Genomic DNA, 25,426 nt, shown 5'->3' on the forward strand with positions numbered 1-25,426 from the left:
GTGGAGTTTGCGCGCGCAGCTCCCGCGGGGGGAGGGGCTGATGTTCAGCGCGGCCGCCATCTTGGTCGAGGCGCCGCATTGACTGCCTGAGAACGTCGGGCGTGGCCGCCATCTTGGATCGGTATCGCTTTAACTCTAGAGCGTTCACTTCTATTGTGGAAGGAGGTGTCTGCATAAGTAAAATAACTATAACTCACTTGATTTTCAACCGATTTTCACGCGGTTTGCTTTGTTACAAACGGCAGACATGTAGCTATGATACAGGATGCTTGATGTACGTTAAATATGCAAGCTTTCATGCTAAAATACGTTCTGCAGGTAGTCACACTTCAGGTATACACACACACACACACACACACACACACACACACACATATATATATATATATATATATATATATATATATATATATATATATATATATATATATATATATATATATATATAGACACACACACACACACACACACACACACACACACACACACACACACACACACACACACACACAATATACACAATACAAAATACAGTATAGCATATTAATGAATGTATTAATATATTTGAATAACAGACATAACAAGCTTAAAAACAAAAAACATAACGGATGACAGCATAGAATTGTCATAATGGAGAAAAAAAAGAAACATTTGGAAGGAGTGTGTGTGTGAGGAATTGTATATTAGTGTTATAAATTGAAATTATATAATAATGCAATTGCTATGATATATAATTTTACAATATAATACAGTCAAAAATATATGAAATGAAGCAACATACAATACAATAATACAATATGCTATATTACTGGGTATGCTAATATGAAATAACAACATGTAATATAATATGGTATAATAGATTAATATAATATCATACATTCTGGACCATGAGATACAGCTGTACTGTATGATCGTCGTTCATTTGAGTGATCTGATTTTTTTTTTCATGGTTTGCATTAATGGGCGTGTCCTCACGGCTCAACAGCGCCCCCTAGAATACTTTTTTCTGCCATAACTTTTGAAAGGTTTGACATAGAGAGTCGTGGGTGGTGTCATGGGACTCGGCATTGAGTCCTTGACCATAATTGGTGACAATTAGCCCAGTCCCTTTTTCTGATTGGTTGTCCCTATTTTCTGCTATAACTTTTGAATGTTTTGACATAGAGAGTCGTGGGTGGTGTCATGGGACTCTGTAATGAGTCCTTGATCTTCTTTGCCCTGAATTAGCCCCGCCCCTTCTTCTGACTGGTCGTCCCTTTTTTCTGCTATAACTTTTGAAGGGTTTGACATAGGAAGTCGTGGGTGGTGTCATTTCTGATATGCTTATGGGGGGCGGTTGACGTGAGTGCGAGGGCCCGTTCATTGCTGCTTGCAGCTTTAATTATTATTATTATTTTTTTTTTTCTTCTGACAAAGTGATGGCCTTTTTGCCCCCCTTAACATGCCCAAAAAGTCACCAAATTTTGCACCCAAGTCAAGCCTGGCGAAAAATTTGATATTTAATGGTTTGCATTAATGGGCGTGGTAAAATGGCTCAACAGCGCCCCCTTGAAAACTTTGTGCCTCAAGCCCCACGATACGGTTTGACGTACATGCACGAAAATCGGTACACACCTGTATCAGTACACAACTTAAAGAAAAGTCTCTTGGCGACATGGCCGAAACCGAACAGGAAGTCGGCCATTTTGAATTAATCGTGTCACTTTGGCGCAATTTATGCCATTCCTTCGGCAGTTAATTCAGCCCGAACCGTAACGTGAACCCAGGTGTGTTATACATCAAAATGTGCGTCTCCATCCTGCGACTACACGCATTACTTTTCTCTTTCAGAAGTGTTACCGTGGCAACGCTAGACGCCAACAAGCGCACCCCCCCTTCATCTGATTGGTCCATATTTGATAGTTCCCCAAAAGGCACCAAATTTTGCATGCAAGCCAGGTCTGGCGATAAATTTGATATTTCATGGTTTGCATTAATGGGCGTGGCAAAATGGCTCAACAGCGCCCCCCGGAAAACTTTGTGCCTCAAGCCCCACAATACGGTTTGACGTACATGCACGAAAATCGCTACACACATGTATCATGGCACAACTTAAAGAAAAGTCTCTTGCAGCCATGACCGAAACCGAACAGGATGTCGGCCATTTTGAATAAATTTTGTCATTTTGGCGAAATTTATGCCATTCCTTCGGCAGTTAATTCAGCCCGAACCGTATTGTGCACCCAGGTGTGTTATACATCAAAATGTGCGTCTACATCCTGCGACACCACGCATTACTTTTCTCTTTCAAAAGTGTTACCGTGGCGACGCTAAACGCCAAAAGGCGCGTCCCCCCTTCATGTGATTGGTCCATATTTGATAGTTCTCCAAAAGTCACCAAATTTTGCATGCAAGCCAGGCCTGGCAATACATTTGATATTTCATGGTTTGCATTAATGGGCGTGGCCTAACGGCTCAACAGCGCCCCCTAGAATACTTTTATCTGCCATAACTTTTGAATGGTTTGACATAGGAAGTTGTGGGTGGTGTCATGGGACTCTGTAATGAGTCCTTAAGCTTCGTTGGCCTTAATTAGCCCCGCCCCCTCTTCTGATTGGTTGTCCCGATTTTCTGCTATAACATTGGAATGGTTTGACATAGAGAGTCGTGGGTGGTGTCATCAGATTATGTATGGAGTCCTTGACCTTCATTGACCTGAATTAGCCCCGCCCCTTCTTCTGATTGGTTGTCCCTTTTTTCTGCTATAACTTTTGAATGGTTTGACATAGGAAGTCGTGGCTGGTGTCGTTTCTGATATGCTTATGGGGGGCGGTGGCCGTGAGTGCGAGGGCCCGTTCATCGCTGCTTGCAGCTTTAATTTGTAGTTAAAATGTCTCATTTTAGTAAAAAAAATCTCATTACACTTAAAACAAGACTCATCACTGGAAAAAACAACAATTTTCACCTGTTTCAAGTAGATTTTCACTTAAAACAAGTAGAAAAATCTGCCAGTGGAACAAGATTTCTTTGCTTGTAATGAGAAAATAAATCTTGTCCCACTGGCAGATTTTCCTACTTATTTCAAGTGAAAATTTGCTTGAAACAGGTGAAAATTATCAAATAAATTATCTTTCTGGTGTTATTTTTCTGGTGATGACTCTAAATGTTGAAATAGCAGTAAAACCACATTCATTGATGAAATGACATAAGGGATGGAAAGGGGGGATGGCAGTTTTACAGGGGGATGATTTTGACCGTTTTTATTTCAGGGGGGGATGCCATCCCCCCTCATTCCCCCTCAGCTCCAGTACTGGTTGTATTGTTAAGTGTGTATATAAGTGTAAGTGCATGTATGTATTCCTGTCTAATGTATTTATGTTCATTGGCTCCTACCATAAGCTTTTAATAGCTTCTCCAGGAGACCAATTCACATGTGTGTGTGTGTGAATAAATCAAATAGAGTGAGCAATGTTACCTATCTTTAGAGGTTTGAGGAGTGAACCCATGTTTCAGGTTTCACTACCTACAGTGAGACACTTGCAATCACCTACACCTCACTTTCACTGCAGATCTCTCACTCTGGTTCCCTCCATCCCTGAACTGTCCATCACTGTAAAGGTCAGCACAACACGGTGGACACGGTCCCCACGTACGCGACCCACCCAGCAGCACCATGTCCATTACAGTCAGAGACAGCGACGCAGCCGCCGGTCTCTTTGCTCTCTCGGGCTGTCCATCACTGCCATTCCGGTTAGGAGCAATTTGGAGAGGTTCTGCCCGAGAAAGGCATCGTCCTCCGACAGCATCGAAAGTGTTCAGAACAGGAATCTGCCAGCGAGCCAACACACGGTTGGACAGCAGCGGGTTTATATATCTGTGAACATTATGGAGGCTTATGTGGAGGCTGCTGCTGCACCTGGTAATCGACGAAAAAGAGAAAAGGGCTTTTAAAAACTGAAACATGAAATTTATTTCTTTTTATGTGTGTGTGTTGCACCAACTCCTGCACATTGAGGTCAACATATACAGGACTGTCTCAGAAAATTAGAATATTGTGATAAAGTCCTTTATTTTCTGTAATGCAAAAATGTCCTACATTCTGGATTCATTACAAATCAACTGAAATATTGCAAGCTTTTTATTATTTTAATATTGCTGATCATGGCTCGATCTCAAAAAAATTGAATATTCTGGGAATTTTAATCTTAAACTGTAAGCCATAATCAGCAATATTAAAATAATAAAAGGCTTGCAATATTTCAGTTGATTTGTAATGAATCCAGAATGTAGGACATTTTTGTTTTTTTAAATTGCATTACAGAAAATAAAGAACTTTATCACAATATTCTAATTTTCTGAGACAGTCCTGTATAGTAACCTCCTGCACGTTGCGATATGTTAGAAACCTGTAAAAAATAAATAAGGCATTGTGGGTCATAGAGAAATATCAGCTCAACACGATGGGATGAATAACTTTGTGATGCATTTCGAAAAGAAAAATGGTTTAAATGGCATGTGCAGTCCTGTATATCTGGGCATTATGTTCGCATTTAGATGTTTGTGCAGTGTATGATTTATGGCCAGAGCAAATGTTTCATGCAAGTGCAGGAGGAAGTGTGACCTTTATGTTGCAAAGTGAAAAATGTGGCTACGGCGCTTGGCCATGTAAGGCATTTGACTTTCATGCAGGTGTCTGCAGGTTTCTTCCAGTTGCAATGCAACATTTCAAGATAGCCTTTTATGAAAAATGATTGGACTAGAGAGGTTGTTTCAAGAAAACAAGGTTTACCTGCTGTCACACTAGTTTAAAACGGAGTGACGTGCTCTAGTTAGGATTGGCTAGGTATGGTTGCTAACACTAAGCCTGGACGTTGCTTCAATGTCTACTGGTGAAATATACAGATCAGGGGCCGGATTCACCAATATGTTCTTAAGAACAATCTTAAGAAATGTCTTAAGATGTAAAATTAAGAAGTTCATAAGAAAGTTCTTAAGTGAAATTCCTCAATATTTTCTTAAGAACCGTCTTAAGAACTGTCATTTCTTACGAATTTCTTATTCTTCCTACTTAAGAACTTCTTAAAATGTCATTGCATTGCACGCGCCAACAAACAACATTTATACAGGTAGTTTGGGTCTAAACTGTCAGTCACTCACTAAACATGGAGAAGGAGAAAAAGAGATGCAGGAACTTTTCAAGGCAGGAGCTTGAGGTTATGGTGGATGAGATTAATGTGCGAAAAAAAATACTATTGGGGAAAATTAATAATAATTAACTACCACGCTAACTAACATGCTAACAAACAGTTAACAGGCTCTTTGTGTAATTAATTACAAAGTATATCCTCAAACTATGACCTACTAGTCTAAACTTGTCTAAAATGTGTTGAAAAAGGTGATATTAGAGGCTTTACCTTTTCACAGAAGACATTTTAAGACAGGTCAAGGTTGTCTTAAAGATAAGAAAAAAGTTTGAGAACTTTTATTTCAAGAATGCCATTTATTCTTAAATGTTTTCTTAAGAAGAAACTTAAGAAGAAAGTTGAGAAAATATTGACAACTTTTTTGGAGAATATGACTTCTTCTCTTTTTTCTTCTTAAGACTGAACTTAAGAAAAAAATGACACTTAAGAAGATTTTTTTTCTTAAGAATGTTTTGTGAATCCGGCCCCAGGACACACTAAGTAAAAAACGCCAGAATGAATGACAAGTTAAGCTTGGTCACCAGGACTTAAAACAACTAAAACGTAATAATAAATTCCTTTTTCTATGGAATTTATTCTCCAGAAGATATGTTGGGAGGAGATGGTTGAATCAGTCAGTCCCTCCATACTCACCAATCTGAGACTAGAGATTGCATCCATCAAAAAAAAAACACCTCGTTTTTCTAGTTTGCATCACTCTCCCGTATTCATCTTCTGTTTTTCTATAATTGATCTGCAAGGTCTCAGCTCCCACTGAAGCTCCTCAGCAGTCAGCCTTCCTGCGACCAGCCTCTTTTTGTGGTCCTCAGTGCAGTATAAAGTTCCATTTGCACCTCTTTTCCAATGATCCCATGGAAAGTTTGTACCTCCTGGTGGTCCAGTGCAACAAGCAATCAATCTAAATTATTTGCTCGTCATTAGTTTTTCATAGTATCTTACGCCAACGTTAGTGTATTTTACGAGTGGTTTTGATATCCCAAAAGAAGGATGTCAAAGCGTCGGAAGGTATGGATCTTCAACTTTTGATAATGGAAGTGTGAAAAGAATAAAGAAACTGAAAGAAAAATGCAAACTTGCTCTCCAGGTCCACTCAAAGAATTTAGCTGAAGTTAAAGGAAGTATAAAAATATGAATGTCAAAAACTGGGCTTTAAAGGAGCTTGAGGCTCCTTTTAAGAAATGAGACTCTCTAGCGCCACCCTTCACCACGACGGCTGTTGGGGGTACTGCAGCCAACAGTGAAGCCGGCACGGGAGAACGGGGAGAACGTGCATGCAGCACCATGTGACGTCACATCCGCAGGACAGCGCGGGAAATTCGGGACCGAATTGCAGCACATTTTGCAGCACACAGCCTGTTCAAGGCAAAGGAGAGATACACTAGAGGAATCATTCTTTTTGGTTTGGAACGCTTCATCTGACATTATTACTAGAAAACTTAAAATGTATACGGATTTTTTTCATAAATCCTGCCACAATCCGGCCTCAAGCTCCTTTAAAAGAAGCTGTTTAGTAAAGCATATCCCATCATTCAGGGGGGATCGTGACTTGTCTAAAAGACCACCTGACAAAGAAGATATTAAGAGAAGAGGAAGAAAAAGGAATACGATAAAGCCTGAAGTATCATTTTGTATCTTCTCAAAAGTGTTTTGTGTTTTGTGTGATTTCTAGCAGTAATGACGATGGGTTGAAGTGGAAATTATTGATCCACTCCAAAACACTTTTATTCTGTTAATTTGTCAATTTCGCGGTAAAAATAAGGGAATCCAAAGAAAAATGAGAAGGCCAACACTTCACTGAACAAGAATGATATTTATTTGATAACATTTGTGTTCTCTCGGGGCCTGGTGATTGGGTTCAAAAGGGCGCACGACTGTGACATCAGTCCTTTTTTTCTTTTCTGAAGCCATAAGAGATGTCCCTTTACACCATTCATGTCCACATCAGCAGATGGTGAAACGTTTAGTGTCAGGAGGCCCCTGACACCACAGACTGAAGGCCAAAACAGCATATTGCAACAGCTGGTTATGTGCCATTCATCAACATTTCCCCTCTGGGAGCGGGACAGGCATTTTCCTCCCCGTCTGATTTTATAGTCGGTCTGAGGTAGGTTTGTTTTACTAGATTATAATTCTGATTTAATCTTTTCAATACACCACATGCCATATAAACATTTCTCAAGGCACTAAAGTCCCGCACTGAACTGGTATTTCTGCTAACATCATTATGTCCTGTTGATTTTTATTTTATTTTTCAGACCAGCAGGCTGTCGGGCATCATGACTTGTTTGATTTGGAAAGTGGACATGGGTGCACAGAGGGATTATTTTAGTTGAGATGGCACCACAGCCAGGAATTAATCCCTCCATTAACTGGATTGTGTTACAGCGTCTCCCCTGTGGCCCTGTTTCCTAAACAGAGGGTACTCTGGTGATGCACGGATTCCCGCCGCGTGCTGTGTTTAATGGTCATTAGCGGTACAATGTGGACACATAAAGAACCTCATTCATTATCAATGACTGGAGCAGAGAATTATCTAAACTGGTCTTGCGTGAACCATTATCAGGACGGTTCCGCTTGTCGATGCTTTTGATTTGATTCGTGAGAGATCAAGGTCATGAGCAGCAATTAGTGGATTCACTTTCTGTTTCGGTAGCAGTGTCGGGATGCATTCAGGGGCTTGATACAGCTCCTCTAAAAAGGAATGCATTGCGCCGTCTCTTATAATGGCCTAATTCACTGGAATCATTCACCATGAAAGCAGGTTGTTGTCAGGTTTAAACGGTTCCCCAAAAAGCAGTTACGCCCTGATTGGCTTCAGATTGGCTGTCTCCTCACCTCTCCGTCTTTACATCTGGAGTCACCAAACTTCCCCATCATGAGTCCAGGGCGTCGTCCGACTGGGGATCTTTGTTTTGGAGCCTATTGTTTTCTAAAAAAGCTTCCTCTATTTTCCAATTTTCCATTCCGTCACTGGAAAACTCAGAGAGCTTTGAAGAGATTGATATTTACTCAATACCTGGCTCACACACCCAAGAGACTCTCAGCTGTCAATTTAGGAGAACAGAGAAAACTTTAACAATTGATTAGACGGAGTTTGGCCTTAAAGTGTAGTTTAAGACACTTAAATATGATTTAAATTGATATAAATGTCTACTTGCTCTGAATGTGATGTTATCATGTCAAGCATGTTCACAATCAATACGTGGCCACTCATGAGTGTAAAACACACAGCTGAAGATGAAACGGGCTGCCATTAGATTTGGAGCTTGCTGATAATGCTGCTCAAGGAGATGTTTCATCCAATCACATCACTGTTGCTTTATTATGTAGCATATTGCACTACAACAGGAACAGCCTGGCAGGGAACGGATCAGCAATACAACAATCATGACAAAGTTGTATGAAGTAAAGCGGAGTAGCTGTTTGTGGTTCATTAGCATCAAAAGCTGAAAAAAAATAATCTGAATATATACACTTGTTAACCCTTATGCTGTCTTTGGGTCAAGGAAGGAGGAAGGGAAGAAGGGAGGAAAGAAGGAAGGAAGGAAGGAAGGAAGGAAGGAAGGAAGGAAGGAAGGAAGGAAAGAAGGAAGGAAGGAAAGAAGGGAGGAAAGAAGGATGGAAGGAAGGGTGAAAAGAAGGAAGGGATAATGGGAGAAAAGGAAGATAGAAAAGAAGGAAGGGAGGGAGAAAAGAAGGAAAGAAGGGAGGAAAGAAGGAAGGAAGGAAAGAAGGGAGGAAAGAAGGAAGGAAGGAAAGAAGGGAGGAAAGAAGGAAGGAAGGAAAGAAGGGAGGAAAGAAGGATGGAAGGGAGGAAAGAAGGAAGGAAGGGAGAAAAGAAGGAAAGAAGGGAGGGAAGAAGGAAGGAAGGGAAAAAAGAAGGAAGGAAGGAAAGAAGGGAGAAAAGAAGTAAGGAAGGAAAGAAGGAAGGAAGGGAGAAAAGAAGGAAGGAAGGAATGAAGGAAAGAAGGAAGGAAGGAAGGGAGGGAAAAAAGAAGGAAGGAAGGGAGGAAAGAAGGAAGGAAGGGAAACAAGAATGAATGAAGGAAAGGAGAAAACAAGGAAAGAATGTACGAGGGGAGAAAAAGAAGGAAGGAAGGAAAGAAAGAAGGAAAGGAGTAAAGAAGGAAGGAAGGGAGAAAAGAAGGGAGAAACGAAGGAAGGAAGGAAGGAAGGAAAGAAGGAAGGAAGGAAGGGAGGGAAAAAAGAAGGAAGGAAGGGATGAAAGAAGGGAAGAAGGGAAAAAAGAATGAATGAAGGAAAGGAGAAAACAAGGAAAGAATGTACAAGGGGAGAAAAGACGGAAGGGAGGAAAGAAAGAAGGAAAGGAGTAAAGAAGGAAGGGAGAAAAGAGGGAGAGAGCAGGAGGAAAGAAGGACAGGAGAATTAGGTCATTTTGACCCAAAGACAGTAAAGGGTTAAATAGGTGCTTGTTTTTCGTGTGAGTGCAGTTTTTGTTGTTTTACTACTATAAGTCGTGTGTGCCGTGGCTTGTGAATACCGGTACTTTGAATGCAGAAAGACAGTTTAATAGGGCGCGTGTTAATTAGTAGAGATGCAGCACGTCGGCTACATAACAGCAAACTGCTATGGTCTCTGTTGAAATTTGTATTTCACCACCGTCGCTGATGCGTGTCCACACTTTCTCTTCTTTGGGAGTCTCTGCCTGTTCTGTAGGCTTTGTCTTCTCTGTCCGCTTCAGCTGGTAAACAGATATACATGTAAATCAGAAGGGACTAGGGTTCTTGCAGTTATTCAGCGTTGGACCACATCGAACTGCAGGGGTCCCTCGAGACAAAACCCCACCCCAAAAAAAATCTTTCAGTGTTGATTTAACATGAGAAACCAAGCTAATTAAAACAGATGAGGGTAAAAAGGCAGAAAGTAAGGAAGTATGTGAGTAAATAAACCAAAACTACCTTGAAAAGAGAAACAGTGGAAAAGCTATGTTTGATTTAAATTATTGTCGAACCTGTGGAAGTAGAGGAAGGGAGGAAAGAAGGAAAGAAGGGAGAAAAGAAGGAAGGGAGGGAGAAAAGAAGGAAAGAAGGAAGAAAGGGAGAAACGAAGGAAGGAAGGAAGGAAAGAAAGAAGGAAAGAAGGGAAAAAAGAAGGAAGGAAGGGAAAAAAGAAGGAAGGAAGGAAGAAAAGAAGGGAGGAAAGAAGGAAGGAAGGAAGAAAAGAAGGAAGGAAAGAAGGAAGGAAGAAAAGAAGGAAGGAAAGAAGGAAGGAAGGGAGAAAAGAAGGAAATAAGGGAGGAAAGAAGGAAGGAAGGGAAAAAAGAAGGAAGGAAGGGAAAAAAGAAAGAAGGGAGAAAAGAAGGGATAAAAGAAGGAAGGAAGGAAAGAAGGGAGGAAAGAAGGAAGGGAGGAAAGAAGGAAGGAAGGAAGGAAGAAAAGAAGGGAGGAAAGAAGGAAGGAAGGAAGAAAAGAAGGAAGGAAAGAAGGAAAGAAGGAAGGAAGGAAGGAAAGAAGGGAGGAAAGAAGGAAGGAAGGGAAAAAAGAAGGAAGGAAGGGAAAAAAGAAAGAAGGGAGAAAAGAAGGGATAAAAGAAGGAAGGAAGGAAAGAAGGAAGGAAGGGAGGAAAGAAGGAAGGAAGGAAGGAAGAAAAGAAGGAAGGAAAGAAGGAAGGAAGGGAAAAAAGAAGGACAGCTAATTTAAAACAGATGAGGGTAAAAAGGCAGAAAGTAAGGAAGTATGTGAGTAAATAAACCAAAACTACCTTGAAAAGAGAAACAGTGGAAAAGCTATGTTTGATTTAAATTCTTGTCGAACCTGTGGAAGTAAAAAATAAGAAGTCTGGTCATCTCTGGTTTGGAGGTGTGAGCAGGAGTGTTGTTTTCAGGAGGATTACCTTGACTTCTTGAAGCTTGCTGCAGGTTTTACACAACAGCTCGTCCTCTGACGGGGTTCTGCAACAAAGTTAATGGCAATCCATACAATACCGGCACAAGTCACTGCCCTCAAACCACAAATGTCAACCTCATGGAGACGCTTGTAGAAAGTTGTCTGGGACAAGACCTTTGAATCTGAGTTGATCTCCGGTGATTGGCGAGGAAAAAATTGAATCCTTTTCCTCACAGAAATGAGTTAGAGAGTGGAGGACACGTCAAACCGAAGATGGAAACGAAGTGTAACGAGTTGACAGGCGATGCCAGAGCATCGCTGGCATCAGCACGACTCGCTATCCGGGAAACATTCATTTTTGTGTAAAAAAAAGTCTTGTAGTAAATGCTGAACTTTTACTAAAGATAGGCGGTGAGAATTTTTGACCTTCCTGTCACCCAAGAAAAGAAACGTGGGAGATGCATGTGCAGAGTACATGCGAGTGAAGTCATAACGATTCATCTGAGAGCTGTGAAGATATTTTAGGCTCTTTTCATTGTGTTTGTGTGGAAAAACTGGTAAAAATATCAAAAAGAAAGCATCCACAGCCGACCTGAGACCAATTATTTCAAGTCACATTAAAAGGATGAGAGTCAACCTGTAACCCTGAATCAATAAACCCATTATATAAGAGATTACAAAACACCATCTCTCACATCTCTTCTTAAAAAATATTTTTATCTAAGAGTCTTTTCTGATTTTATCTTTCTCTTGATTTTTATTACTGGTTTGAAGCACTTCCTTCCTATTTTGTAACATCTTATTATACCACTGCATTGTTCTAGAGTTTAGTTGTCTTTACTCCTTTTACAGAACTTACAGTATGAGCTCATATTTTATCCACAGCAGAACACGGAACACTTGTTAACCCTTGTGCTGTATTCGGGTCAAGGAAGGAGGAAGGGAAGAAGGGAGGAAAGAAGGAAGGAAGGAACAATGAAAAGAAGGAAGGAAGGATGGGAGGAAAGAAGGAAGGAAGGGTGAAAAGAAGGGAGGGTGAAAAGAAGGGAGGAAAGAAGGAAGGAAGGAAGGAGGAAGCAAGGAGTAAGAGAGGAAGGAAGGAAAGAAGGAAGGAAGGAAGGAAGGAAGGAAGGAAGGGAAGAAGGAAGGAGAGAGCAGGAGGAAGGAAGGAAGGAAGGAAGGAAGGAAGGGAGAAAAGAGGAAGGGAAGAAGGAAGGAAAGAGCAGGAGGAAGGAAGGAAGGAAGGAAGGAAGGAAGGAAGGGAAGAAGGAAGGAGAGAGCAGGAGGAAAGAAGGAAGGAAGGGAAGAAGGAAGGAAAGAGCAGGAGGAAGGAAGGAAGGAAGGAAAGAAGGAAGAAAAGAGGAAGGGAAGAAGGAAGGAGAGAGCAGGAGGAAGGAAGGAAGGAAGGAAGGAAGGAAGGAAAGGAAGAAGGAAGGAGAGAGCAGGAGGAAAGAAGGAAGGAAGGAAGGAAAGGAAGAAGGAAGGAAGGAAAGGAAGAAGGAAGGAGAGAGCAGGAGGAAAGAAGGAAGGAAGGAAGGGAGAAAAGAGGAAGGGAAGAAGGAAGGAGAGAGCAGGAGGGAAGGAATGAAGGAAGGAAAGAAGGAAGGAAGAAAAGAGGAAGGGAAGAAGGAAGGAGAGAGCAGGAGGAAAGAAGGAAGGAAGGAAAGGAAGAAGGAAGGAGAGAGCAGGAGGAAGGAAGGAAGGAAGGAAGGAAGGAAAGGAAGAAGGAAGGAAAGAACAGGAGGAAAGAAGGAAGGAAGAAAAGAGGAAGGGAAGAAGGAAGGAGAGAGCAGGAGGAAAGAAGGAAGGAAGGAAGGAAGGAAGGGAGAAAAGAGGAAGGGAAGACGGAAGGAGAGAGCAGGAGGGAAGGAATGAAGGAAGGAAAGAAGGAAGGAAGAAAAGAGGAAGGGAAGAAGGAAGGAGAGAGCAGGAGGAAGGAAGGAAGGAAGGAAGGAAGGAAGGAAGGAAAGAGCAGGAGGAAAGAAGGAAGGAAGGAAGAAAAGAGGAAGGGAAGAAGGAAGGAGAGAGCAGGAGGAAAGAAGGAAGGAAGGAAAGGAAGAAGGAAGGAGAGAGCAGGAGGAAGGAAGGAAGGAAAGAAGGGAGAAAAGAGGAAGGGAAGAAGGAAGGAGAGAGCAGGAGGAAAGAAGGAGAATTAGGTCATTTTGACCCGAACACAGTACAAGTGCTGAAAGTTTATGAATTTGATGCCAGCAAGACTTCTACAGGAAGATGTTTACCAGTGCATACCATCTCCTCTTCGTTTAAGAGTCCATGAGCAGTCCACAATCCTCTGTGGGTTATTTATTGTGTCATGTTTTTACTTGGTGAAACGTCTGGACTCCAGTTCAGCAATGATTTGTTTAAAGATGCAAGGAGTTCCATTAAAACAGATGTCTCGAGGTGATAAAATGTTGTTCTAAACCTTTATAAACCTTTCAGCATCGATATTTCCTTTCCATAAGTGCAAGATCCCCGTTACATAAGCACTAGCGCACTCTCCCGTTTCCAGGATATTGAACTGAGCACCGGCAAACTGGATAATCCCTCTCCTCTTTAGTCCGAAGGGTGTGGTATCCATGGTTTCCATGAAGAATCTCTAGAATGACATACAGCTTCTTCTTTGAATGACAGAATGCTGACCTGCATTTGTGGGCGACACGGCAACCGTACTGGTTGCGATTAGCAGAAATGTTCGAGTTTATGCAATTTTCATCACACAATCATGCATGTTTTTAATGTGGTGCCGCCTAGATTTTAAAAATCTTTTCACGATATGATAGAGGAACTATTCAAAGTCTGCATTTTAATGCAGAGGACTGTTATTCAGGAATTCTTTTACAATTTATAGATAGTTTTATTCAGACTGGTGGATCCCTGCCCATCTTTATGGTGCTCCTTTATACCGGGTCACATCACCGACACGTTGCCAATTAACCTAATTGTCTTCAAGGGAGTGCTTCATTTTAGTGTCATGTGAATTTACCATCTTTATCTTGCCTTTAAATGAGTGAGTATTTTTTCATGAAATGGAAAAATGTCTTACTTTTAACCGTTGGTATATTTTCTGTTCTGTTATGAATACAATGAAATGTACAAATTGTTGCAGTCTGTTTTTATTTAAATTTCACACCGTGGTCCATTTGTTTCTGAAGTGGGGCTGTGATATCTTGTTCGCTGCTTGCGTGAAGCATTTTGTAACACATGTTTATTTCTATACAAGATTAAACCTCTGCTGGCGTCTTAAGCTGCAGATTTCTGATAAGCATGAAATGCCAGGTTTGTCAGATTAATAAGACTCAGAGTGGTGCGGTAGCAGCTGGGGAGGGCTTTACAAAAAACACGAGAAGCTCGGGGGGGTCAAGTTGAGGAATTTATTAGAGAAGAGTGAATATAAAGGTACCATATGCAGGGATTCTATTCTCTGAGCAACCACAACTACTCAAACCTCTCTGTCTATATTATATGCTACACAACTTCCAAACAGGGTCATCATAGTTAGTGATGTAATCATTAAATAAAAGGGAATTAAAAAAAACGAAACAAAAGAGAATACAGTAAACCATAAGTGTGCTTTGGTAAAAGGAAAAAACAAAAGCAAATGCTCGATGGATTATATCAGTAGAATAATTGGGAAGTGGGAAACTACTTGGATGCTGATACTTCCCCGTACCTTAAACATTAGTTATTTCTAGCACTACAAGTTAACATTCAAGTTGAAAAATAAATAAATAAAAAATAAAAATCAAGAGGTGTCATATCCAGACTAATATCCTCCCTCTATAGCGACTCCCCTACTGAACCGTTCAGTTTTAGCGTTCACACGCAGCCGGTAGCACAGTAATGATATAGCTAGAATATCAACCGCCACGTCTTTTTTTTTTCTTTCTTTAAATGCCATTCTTCCTCTTCTGATATGTTTTTAGATTCAGTATTTTCAGAAGCATTTTGTGTCACATATTAAGCTACAATAAGATCAATAAATACTGTTGGGTGTGTGCTGGCTGTCCGTGAGCCATGGAGACCGGCGTGTCGACAGGAGCCACAGTAAGGCAGTTTAATACGCACTGCATCCTCCTGAGGTATCGCCACGCACACAGAGAGCAAACAGAAGTGACTTAACACATTGTAAAAAGGAACTTTTTCACCAACTTTTCACTGTCATGTTTTGTTGTTTTTCTTTTTTTTTCCCATGACGACCTTTTCTTTCCCACCCCCTCTTTATTTCTTTCTTTCTTCTTCTTCTTCTTTCTTAAACCCTTAGAAGGAGTCCATGGCCTTGAATTCGCTGAGAGCCTGGACGGGAGAGATGTGTTTTTTCTGCGAGCCTCGTCGGACACGCGTCTGGCATTCCTCCGGCTTCTCTCTTTTTACCAGCGGCTTCTTCTCCGGGGCCTTCATGCGCCACGACACCACGGGGGAGTTGACGGCGGCCGTGCCGTACACCTTCTGGTACTTGGTGGAAGCTACGTACGACGCCTTCACGGTTAGCACCACGGCGTTCATCAGGTTCTTGGCTGCCTGGATCAGAGAAGTGGCGCTATCCAGCTACATGAAGGTAAACACAATTGGACGAGATAAGATCAGAAAGTCAATTTGTGCGTGAGGAGAAAAAGGGCAGTAACCTTCTTGGTTTTCAGCAGCAACATCAGGACGCGTTAGCCACATAAAGCACCTGCGAGGTTCGCTCTGCCACGAGCAATTAGGCGAGGTAAAAACACGGCGCTCTCCATACGACATCTTATTTTAGCAGGTCTTAATGAGCAGAGACAGAGGTCAGGTGAACCTCTGTCTCCTTCTGTTTTCTTTGGCTGACATTTAAGGTTCTTCACATCTCAGTGTGAAGAGGAAACTGTTTGGATTTAATGAGTGTGGATTCCAACTGGCCGCTATGAAATGGTAAAAGCCTCAGGAGAGGCTGCACGTCTTGTGAAGGGAAAAGTCCTAAAATGTGCAGAGAAATTATAAGGAATCAACCGGAGGTAAGCATGAAACTGGAGCTTAGGGGTGTAACGATACACTAATCTCACGATACGGTACGATACACGACATTGAGGTCACGATAACGATACAATACGATATTATAGCAGTATTTTTTTTAACAACCTTGAATGAGGAATGACTGGAAAAAATTGTCTTTTATTTGAAAAACACAAAATACAAAACAATACTGTACGTTTGCCCTATTGTTACAGTTTGTAATGCTTTATAACTGTTTAAGTTTTAAAGAGAAAGCCAGGCCAACCATTTTCCACAAACTGAACTAAAAGTAAATGTCAGGTTTGCATTATGCATCTTCAGTTTCATACAAGTAAAAATATTTTGCCACAAATTGAATAGTTTCTCTCATGTATGATTTGACTTTTTTCTTTTCCAGAAATTTAACAACTAAAATTAAATAAATAAATAAAAGTAAATAAATACATACAATTTTACATCATAAAAAAGATTGATTCATGCTCACCTTATAAGTGTAAGAGGAGATTTATTTTTGTTAAGAAGGTAATTTCTGTAATTCAGGGTTCATTATTTTATAAATATATTCTTTATATTCTGATGTAAATCAGGGACTATAATTACACTAGTCAGTTTATCTGTAGTGATTAGTCTGGTTTAGATTGGGCGGAGTGATACGCCACAGTACGGCACTAGGTGCTGTGTTGATGTTCTAAAATCCTACACTGTTGAGGGGCATTAAAGTACACTGGAACTCAGCAGAAGTTGTCTCCGTGTTTATCCTACTCACGACCCCAAAAAGGTTTAATTTAATAAGGTAAGGCATAACTCTACACCAGACTTAAAAGTTCAGAGCTCAAAACCTCCCAAGAGTCCCGTGATCGGGACCGCAAAACGGTACTAGTTTCTTCTGAGCGGAGTAAGATTTTGGTCCGCCGGTCGAGGCGCGGTCGGCACGCGCGGTCGGATGCGCGTTACTAGTCAACACAATAGATTAATATTAATAACCCAATATCGCGATACAGTTTGTCACCTCCACGACACGTATTGTGACGTTTTTGTATCGCGAAATTTCGTGGCACGATATATTGTTACACCCCTACTGGAGCTTGATTTCAGGTCCAAGAGCAAAACATGAGGACATTGAGAAGTTCTTTATCGACATCATCTCTCACCTGGTCAAATTTACTGCTTCAGTCAGAGGTTTACACAACATTCCCTGTGGGCTTCTCTCGCTTGTTCTGTTTCTTTGCAAAAATGACTATCCAACATTCACTTTTCGATATAAAAAGAGCCCAAACTGCTTCAAGCTGAGTTTACTGCCTAGAAGCTTCTTATTAAACTGCCCAGTAAATCAAGCTTGGATGTGTTCTGGCTGTATTACCCTGTCAAGTATTAGATGTGCTGCGTTTATACTTCTGTCACGTTCGTAGACTTTTGCTGATTTCAGAAAAACCTCAAACACATGCTAATTCAAACTTGTGTATACAGCAAGAAATGGTTACTGCCCCAGAAAACGCCAGGAAGCATCTCCCTGGTGTTCACTTTCATCATGAGAGTATGAGCTCATCACAACCAGCCTTGATTGGGATGAAAATCACGTGTGTTGCAAATACATCACTTAATTTATTTGCTAAATGAGGTTTACGCACCATGTGTGTAGGCGCAAAGGTGTTTTTCATGAGTGGATCTATTACCTGTAAGGATTAATTATGTTGGACTATTTACTTGCTAAATAACAGCATCTTAAAATTAAATGTGAGTCGATTTAAATTTCATATCATCCTGCACCTCCTCATTTTTCAAAGGAAAATAATCAAGGTTGTCAAATAATTAAGACTTCTAATTAATTTCTGCATAATTGCAAGCTTATTGTTAAGTGTAGTTTGTGAATTTCTGAAAGACATTTATGTCCCCAAAAAATATTTAGAAAGAAGTTAGAAAAAAAAACTGACTTGATGTGGTGAAAAAGTTTAAATGTCATGTGAAAGTTTCAGTCGGAGATAATAGGACAGTTCCTAAGCCATGAAAAACACAAATGGAGAAAAGCCTGTAGTGCACATTTCAGGTATCATTACATGGCAATCTAATAGCATCAGCCTTAATCTGCGTGACCCTTCATCTAATTTTATGAGCTCGGAGAGGTTTGTACACGCGCCTTTGCAGAGCATAAAAGCGATGTTAAAACGGGCCGAGTCGACACTAAAAACCCATCGATGACACTGGCGATGTTGAAACAAATCTAGTGTTTTGGACGGACTCACCCCGGACACGATGAGCTCTCCTCCCAGATTCTGCACCTCGGCTTTCACCTTACTGCAGATGTTGAGCTGGTGACAGTACAGAGCGATTCTCTGCAGGTAGGCCAGCAGATCCTGCTTGCAGGCGGAGTCGGGGCACTAAACATAAAAAAGGGGGAACAATAAAAACTATAAGAGCACACGTAGAACAAAAACAATCATTGATTTCCACCAAACAGCAAAATGCCATGGCTTGGTCTTTGTTCCTCTGGGTTTTTCCTCTCTCAGCCATTTTCAGTATTGTACTGACGTACAAGCTTCGTCATGCAACTGAAAGGTGTTGTTACCGACACATTTCTCATCCCAAACTCTGACCACAAATTGAAATTCAGGCTGATCCAGTCCTGGTGCCTTCTCCTTCCTCAGTAAAGGCTTTTGTCACATGTGCAGGGTGTGGTTTTGCTTTGCATTTCACCCCAGACCCCGGTTTTACAACTTGTTGCTAATAAAAAGTGTCGACAGCCCTTCTCTTCTTTGCTCCTGACCACATGGGGACCAATTACTTGAGAAACAGAGAATCTGTCGTTTTTTTTTACATTTCTGGAATTTGACAGACCACAAAGCACATTTCCACTGAGTGGCAGTCCGTCCCAGATCCCCCCCAGTGGACGTTACTTGTTTTTCCAGTGAAGTTGAATGCAGCTGCAGCCTAGCGTTGTAGTCTTGATCAAGGATTCACCCTGAAGTCATGTGACCAAGTGGTGGAATCAGCGATTGATGAGAGATCACAAGTGCACATCTTTGGTTTGCACAGCTGCCCTTTTCCTACTGAAACTACTCCTGATTCCTTCAATTGTTTAACAATATGCTGAGCGATATAATAAAAATTCCTTCCTGTCTTTCTTTGAGAAATATTGCTTTTTAAGAATTTCATATATTTGTTGACAAAGTGGAGCTTTTCTTTTCATCGCTCCTCAACGTCTCAACGGTTCAGCTTTGACTCCCTCTCCGTCTTCCATTTCAACCCAACTGAAATAAAAATTGAAGGAGCTGGATTTATGGTCTTTGGGAATAAAGTTGTTTTAAAACAGAACAGAAAATGCATCAACCACTGCCAAAACAACGGGGCTCCAGCCTGCTGGATTGCAATTTACCGCTCAACGTCTTTGCGATAAACATAGGAAATACTATTTAACCATTTTTCTGTTAGCTTGTTGCACACAAACCAAGGTTTCCCAGTCTAATTTATTTCCTATCAAACATCCTTGTCACAGCGTGCTGCACAAAAAGAGAACAGATCAATCAATGGTGGATGTACTTTCACAGACTTAAAGATCTGCTTTCATGGCAACCGTTCTTTTTATTTAATCCACCATTATCCCCTCTTTTTTTATCAAAATAAAGAAACCCTGACCTGGTCTTGTTGGACTTCGTAGTACTCGAGCAGCAAAAGGACCACTTATACTGTGCAGCAAATGGAGCAACATGAATAAGAGGACGACCTCCTCGGATGTCCCTCTCTCACTCAGTTTGCCCCTCTTATTCCATCTGGACCCCGTCCAGACGGCAGTTATGGCCCACTAAGCTCCCAGTGGGTTAAGAACACTGCATCAGCTGCTTAAACAGTGTGAGCAACATTTTGGAGAAACACCTTTCTCCCTGCCATTAATATTAAATGGTCCAAACTAGGACACTCAGCGGTGCTGCTTGGGAAAATGCACAGCTCATTTCCCTGTCTTGTGGGTTTGCACAAGGGGGGGGTGGGGGCAAGTTCAACATCAAGCTGTGACATGAATATCCGTCCCATAGGACCGGAAGCTGTCTTTATCATCCTGTTCTTCCCCTTAGACGAAACGCCTCCTCTGCTAAAACAAATGGCGCCGACTGGCCACAACTGCCCCTCAGTAATGGTCAGAGGTGGGCAGTAACGAGTTACATTTACTCCGTTACATTTACTTGAGTAAGTTTTTGGAAATGTTGTACTTTTAGGAGTAGTTTTGAATCACTATACTTTTTACTTTTACTTGAGTAGATTTGTGAAGAAGAAACTGTTACTCTCACTCCGCTACATTAGGCTACGTTGAGCTGTTACTTTTCTTTTAATCCTCCACGTACGTGTCAATCTCATGACATCACTGGGTGATTCTTTGCAAAAAATGTTTGTTTTTGCATGTTTTGTCACATATACACAGACTCAAACACACACAGAGTTTCTATGAGTTCATGGGTTTGTTCTAGTTCTGCCTGGTTAAAAAAGAAAAGTACAAAGGCTTGAAATTTTGTGCTACTTGTGCTTAATTTATTTTTTTATTCTGTTATTTTATTTATTTTATTATTTATTAAAGTACTTGAATTTACTTTAAGATTATTTTAATTTAAGCTATTTTTAATTTTTTTATTAATTTTAATTTATTTTATTATATTATTGATTTAATTTGCCTGAAGATGATTATTTTGTACTTTTGTCTGTGTGAATGGTTGTGTTAAATAAATAAATCAGACGTTACTCAACAGTTACTCAGTACTTGAGTAGTTTTTTCACCAAGTACTTTTTTACTTTTACTCAAGTAATTATTTGGATGACTACCTTTACTTCTACTCAAGTCATTATTCTGAAGTAACAGTACTTTTACTTGAGTACAATCTTTGGCTCCTCTACCCAGCTCTGGTAATGGTCAGATGTAAGGGAGTATTCGAGTCTTTGATTTTCTCTGCTGAAATGTTTGTTTCTTTAACTCACATTTACTCGCAGTTCAAGGAATTTTGACTTTAAAGCTGTAGTTACAGCCATGAGAACTAGGCTTTGAACTCTGAATTCAGCTAATTTGTAAACTTTCTGGAGACATGTTGTATTGTCAAGGACGATATTGACGTTATATTTGTGGAGAGCAAAGCTGAAAGAGCACCGTGGATGATGAAGGGGCTAACCGGCCGCTCAGAAAAAAAAACAAATACAGGTTTCTGCTGGTGGACTGAAGGGCTAAATTAATGATGTTGCACCGTGGTTGCTATGGGACTGCAGGTACATACTCTCACCGAGCTGCACATCGTGGATGAATTTTGAGCGTAGGTTTTAGGGCTGCAACACCTTCTCAGGGAACTAAAGTAACTCCAGAAAATGGAGGCTCGGTGAATTCATTTTGTGGAACACCTGCCTCATTTTTCACCTGGTTGTTTCATAAACTTTCAGCAGAGGAGGCAGGGGGGTGCTTCTGCCCGGGCATTATCACTGCATCACCACTCCTGGCTTCATCACGTTGAACAACCACTGCTTCCTCAAACACACTCCTTCCCTCACACTCCTGCCGCACGCACGTTTGATGCAACCGTGACACAACTGTTCCCCGTTGCACCGCTGACTAATTACCCGCTTCTATCACAGATTCCCCGTTGATGTTAATAAATCGTACGGGCCATTACTTTGCCAGGCTCATTGCGGCACTCTCCATCTCTCTCTATGTGTCACAGTGACGACCGAGTCCTTACTTACTCGTCAAAAAAGACTGTTACCTGCTTTGGTTTCGATTCAATGCTTCTCTCAACAGTCCGGAAACATGTCCTTAATTCAAATATTACACCGTTAGTTATTTGCATAATTTGGTCTAAAATTGGATACAATTTTTATTAATCAGAAAGATAATGTGAAAATGTTGGCAAACGTTAGAATATCACATCTCATGCTGAGTGACTGATTTCCCCCCAAAGAGTTTATAAAAATGTGGTAATTAAGAAATAGACACTTTTTCTTCCCAGCGTGCCTTCTTTTACCATTTATGTTTAAAAATGATTTTGCTTTTACATGTCTAACATGTTAAATGGTTAAGAATAGACAAAACATTTGAGAGGAAAAAAACTTGAAAGGGGGAACATTTCAAAAAACATCCTAAAAAAGGAGCAGAAAAAGCTTGACAGTGATGTTGACACTGAAAAGTGCTCCAACTGTTTGATCGCCACATTTGATCTTGTCCTTCCTTCTTAGAAGCACATTTCTGTGTACGACATCATGTTCTGGGAATGTAACAGAAGCCGTGGGAGGTTTTTGGATGTGTAGCTGCTACGTTTTTGCTCTGTGGACCAACGTTAGTGAGAGTGGGACCGAGCTGGACTTAGAGGACCACATGCCCTCTGGTATGACGTCGTCATACAAATTCAGTTCAATTCAATTCAAAAATACTTCACTGATCTCCAAACAGAAATTAATGGTTGAAGTAGACATTTAAGTGTCTTCCAGTGAGAGTTGCGGTCTGTGTCGCAGCGGATCTGAAGAAGCCTCCTCCGACTGAAGACACTCTGCTGCTGAGTCACTGTGGTGAAGAGGCGGCTCAGGGTTCTCCACCATCATCTTCACTTCATCAAGTATCCTCCTTCGCACAATCAGCTCCAGAAGCTCCAGAACCGTCCCCAGAACAGAGAGAGCCGTATTTATTCCTTGTTTGAATGTCTTAAAAACAAGCTTTTGATTGTTTTTGCTAAATAAATTAGAAATTCAGCCATGTCTTTTATCTTCCCATTCTCTTACCTCATTATCTATGCAGGATTCTGAGTGGGCAGGGCTATGATAATAAGGCTCTGTGCTGATTGGCTGCCTGAATGACGTGATACACCGCCACGAAAAAATGGCGGAAGCTCCGGCCGGCGGAGTTAGTTGTGGGCGTGGCTTCACGCATCAGAGGCCAACCTATGCAAATTGCATTTTGGTTACGTAACGAAAGTGAGCAGAATCTAAATGGTATGTAGAAGCCACATCACACTGGATGGATCATCCGGGCGGCTGTACAGACACTGCAGAATTTGGTTGCTTTCCTCCTTCTCTGAGTCGGCAGGCTGAGGGGAGACCACTTTATATATGTTAAAGCAAGAAAAAACCTGTTTTTCATAATAGGTCCCCTTTAAGTCCCTGGCTCTGATGCTGCTCCCCCAACAGGTGACCCCATATGTGGTTAAACTCTCCACAACAGACTTGTAGAAGACATACAATTATATAATATATCAATTATATTTAACGACTCTTAGGGTTATTCTTTAACTATCACTATCGTTTTCCCTCTTTTGGGAGTTGACAGTTGCTTATTATCTTGGGTATATATATACCTGTATAGGCGTGCAGGGAGAATGTAAGTGTTTTTGTAAGGATGCCCTGTTACTTAAATTCTAGGTTACTTTTATTTATTTTTTCCTTCTCCCTTCTTTCCCTTTTCTTTCGTTTACTCGTTTTCCTTTCTTATATGTGTAGATTGTTATCTATTACATTTTTATTTTGCAAATAAAAAATGTAACAGAAGACATACAATATCTTGCTGCAAATGCTGAAGGACATAATCTTCCTTAACAAGTAAAGTCTGCTCTGTCCTTTCTTATAAACAGCATCAGTGTTGTATCTACAGTCCAGCATGTTGTCCAGGTGAACATCATACATCAGTAACCTCAAAAAGCATCAATTTTGCTGTTTCATAATTCATTCTTTAAACCTTTAAGAAAGTATGTTAACATAAACTTTCCAAAACTTCTCACAGCTTCGTCAAATGATGCAAAAATCTGCAACGGTTGAATCACCACTTTCATGATTCTCAGGTGAAACGTTTCACTCAGGAAAAATTCACTATTAAAAGTTGGCAGGTTGTAACACCACCACAAGCAGCTGCTATTAAACTCTACTTTCTGCTTTTATTTACAGTTCTTTTAATTACACCTCAGTCACGCTTGGCTTCACTGCTGTCAGCAGGCAGCGGGAGCTTTGCTCCTGTCGTTTCATATTCAAAGCTACGAAGCCATTCGCTTTGACAACTGAAGAAACCCCCAGTGTTTTGTGTCATCCTTTTAACATTCCAAATCTTGTTCAAATGTTTCAAATCCACACAGAAATCAGATTTAAAGCTGACATGAATGCATTAAAAGTTAATAGGAAGAAAAGCAGGAAGGGTCACGTGGTCTGTTTCTACAGACCCACACTGCCATGTCTGCTGTGGATCGATGCTTTCCTTTCCTGCACCGTGAGTTCTGGTGGTCTCGCCTTTCATCCTGTGTTAATTGTGGTACCCTTTTATTTCCAGTTTATAATATTGGATGTAATGCTGCTTTGAGCAACACTTCATTACTTCCTTCCGACATGTTTGGAGAGCTTCGTGGATTTCGTCTCACTGTTTTCTTTGCCGTGTTGCAGCCACCGGGTCCTTTCTCAGCAGCTACTGTATATTCACATTTCTGTTTACACTGAGGTCATATTTACTGATCATGTGACTTCTTAGGGTACCTAGCAGAACCACATCATAATCTTCAGGCCAAAAGGAAAGACTACATAATGCGAGTCTGCATTACCGCGCAGATTAATGATTAATGATGCTTAATAATCTCTTTTCCCAAGATTTTTCCATGTTAAAACATCAGTTAGAATTTAATTTGAATGAAAATTTTGTAAATTTCAGGAAGTATAGTTTACACACTAACTACGACTTCACCGTGGCTCCCGGAGCTTTGCTCACAGAGCTACAGAGGACATCATGGCGGAGGCAACTTAGGCTGCGTTCACCCTGCAGGTCTTAATGCTCAGATTTTTTGCCAAGATGTGATTTTTTGTGTTTGTTGCCATTAGTATTTTATATGCGTCTTACCGTGCATTCACACCAAAAGCGTCACGGGCGTCATAGGCCTCTGGCTGCCATTAATTTTCTATGAAAGCTCACTGCAAAAGGCGTCGGAGGCGATGGAGGCGTCGGGATGGAAATGTCCCGAGTGTCAATTTGAAGTTGAGAGAATCTCAACTTTATGCAAATGAGCAGCAGCAACGCCGAGGCAGCGTCCAATCACAGACCGGGATTCCCAAAGCCTCAATGCACATTGTACTTTTGTGTACAAAGATACACTTATTCAACTGAGCATAGCTGTGCGCACACAAACTTATTTTATCAGGAATTAACCTATTTCATCCAGCAAACTGACATTCTTGCTGATTTGACTGCCGTTTTTGTCTGAACTCTGCTCATTGGACACACGTAACTGATGGTTGAGGAGCTGTATGGTCTGAACAATTTAATTTTGCTACATCAATCCGACGCAAAATCATTAAAAACAGTGTTTATTAATCACAAAACACAGTTTAAACAATATGACTAAATTCGCTACTACCCGGTGTGTCAGTGATCCCCGCAGACAGACTGCAGCTTCACCGGGACCAACGGCTCGTCGATAGTTGCTGTTGATCCGCGGA

At 40.9% G+C, this 25,426-nt stretch overlaps 1 protein-coding gene across 2 annotated transcripts in view; it reads right to left on the reverse strand.

Moving 5' to 3' along the window:
- Positions 1 to 14,386: 14,386 nt before the first annotated feature.
- The window catches only part of ctnna2 (catenin (cadherin-associated protein), alpha 2), a 375,232-nt gene continuing 364,192 nt past the window's right edge, over positions 14,387 to 25,426 (reverse strand). For both annotated transcript variants that reach the window (XM_061741302.1, XM_061741389.1), the window contains exons 17-18: positions 18,247 to 18,381; positions 14,387 to 15,574 (exon numbers count right to left, since the gene is read on the reverse strand). In XM_061741302.1, coding sequence (XP_061597286.1) covers positions 15,287 to 15,574; positions 18,247 to 18,381 — 423 coding nt within the window. In that variant the 3' untranslated portion in view covers positions 14,387 to 15,286. The remainder of the gene's footprint in view (positions 15,575 to 18,246; positions 18,382 to 25,426) is intronic.

Source organism: Cololabis saira, chromosome 1 (assembly GCF_033807715.1).
Source record: "Cololabis saira isolate AMF1-May2022 chromosome 1, fColSai1.1, whole genome shotgun sequence".
NCBI classification, from domain to species: Eukaryota; Metazoa; Chordata; class Actinopteri; order Beloniformes; family Belonidae; genus Cololabis; species Cololabis saira.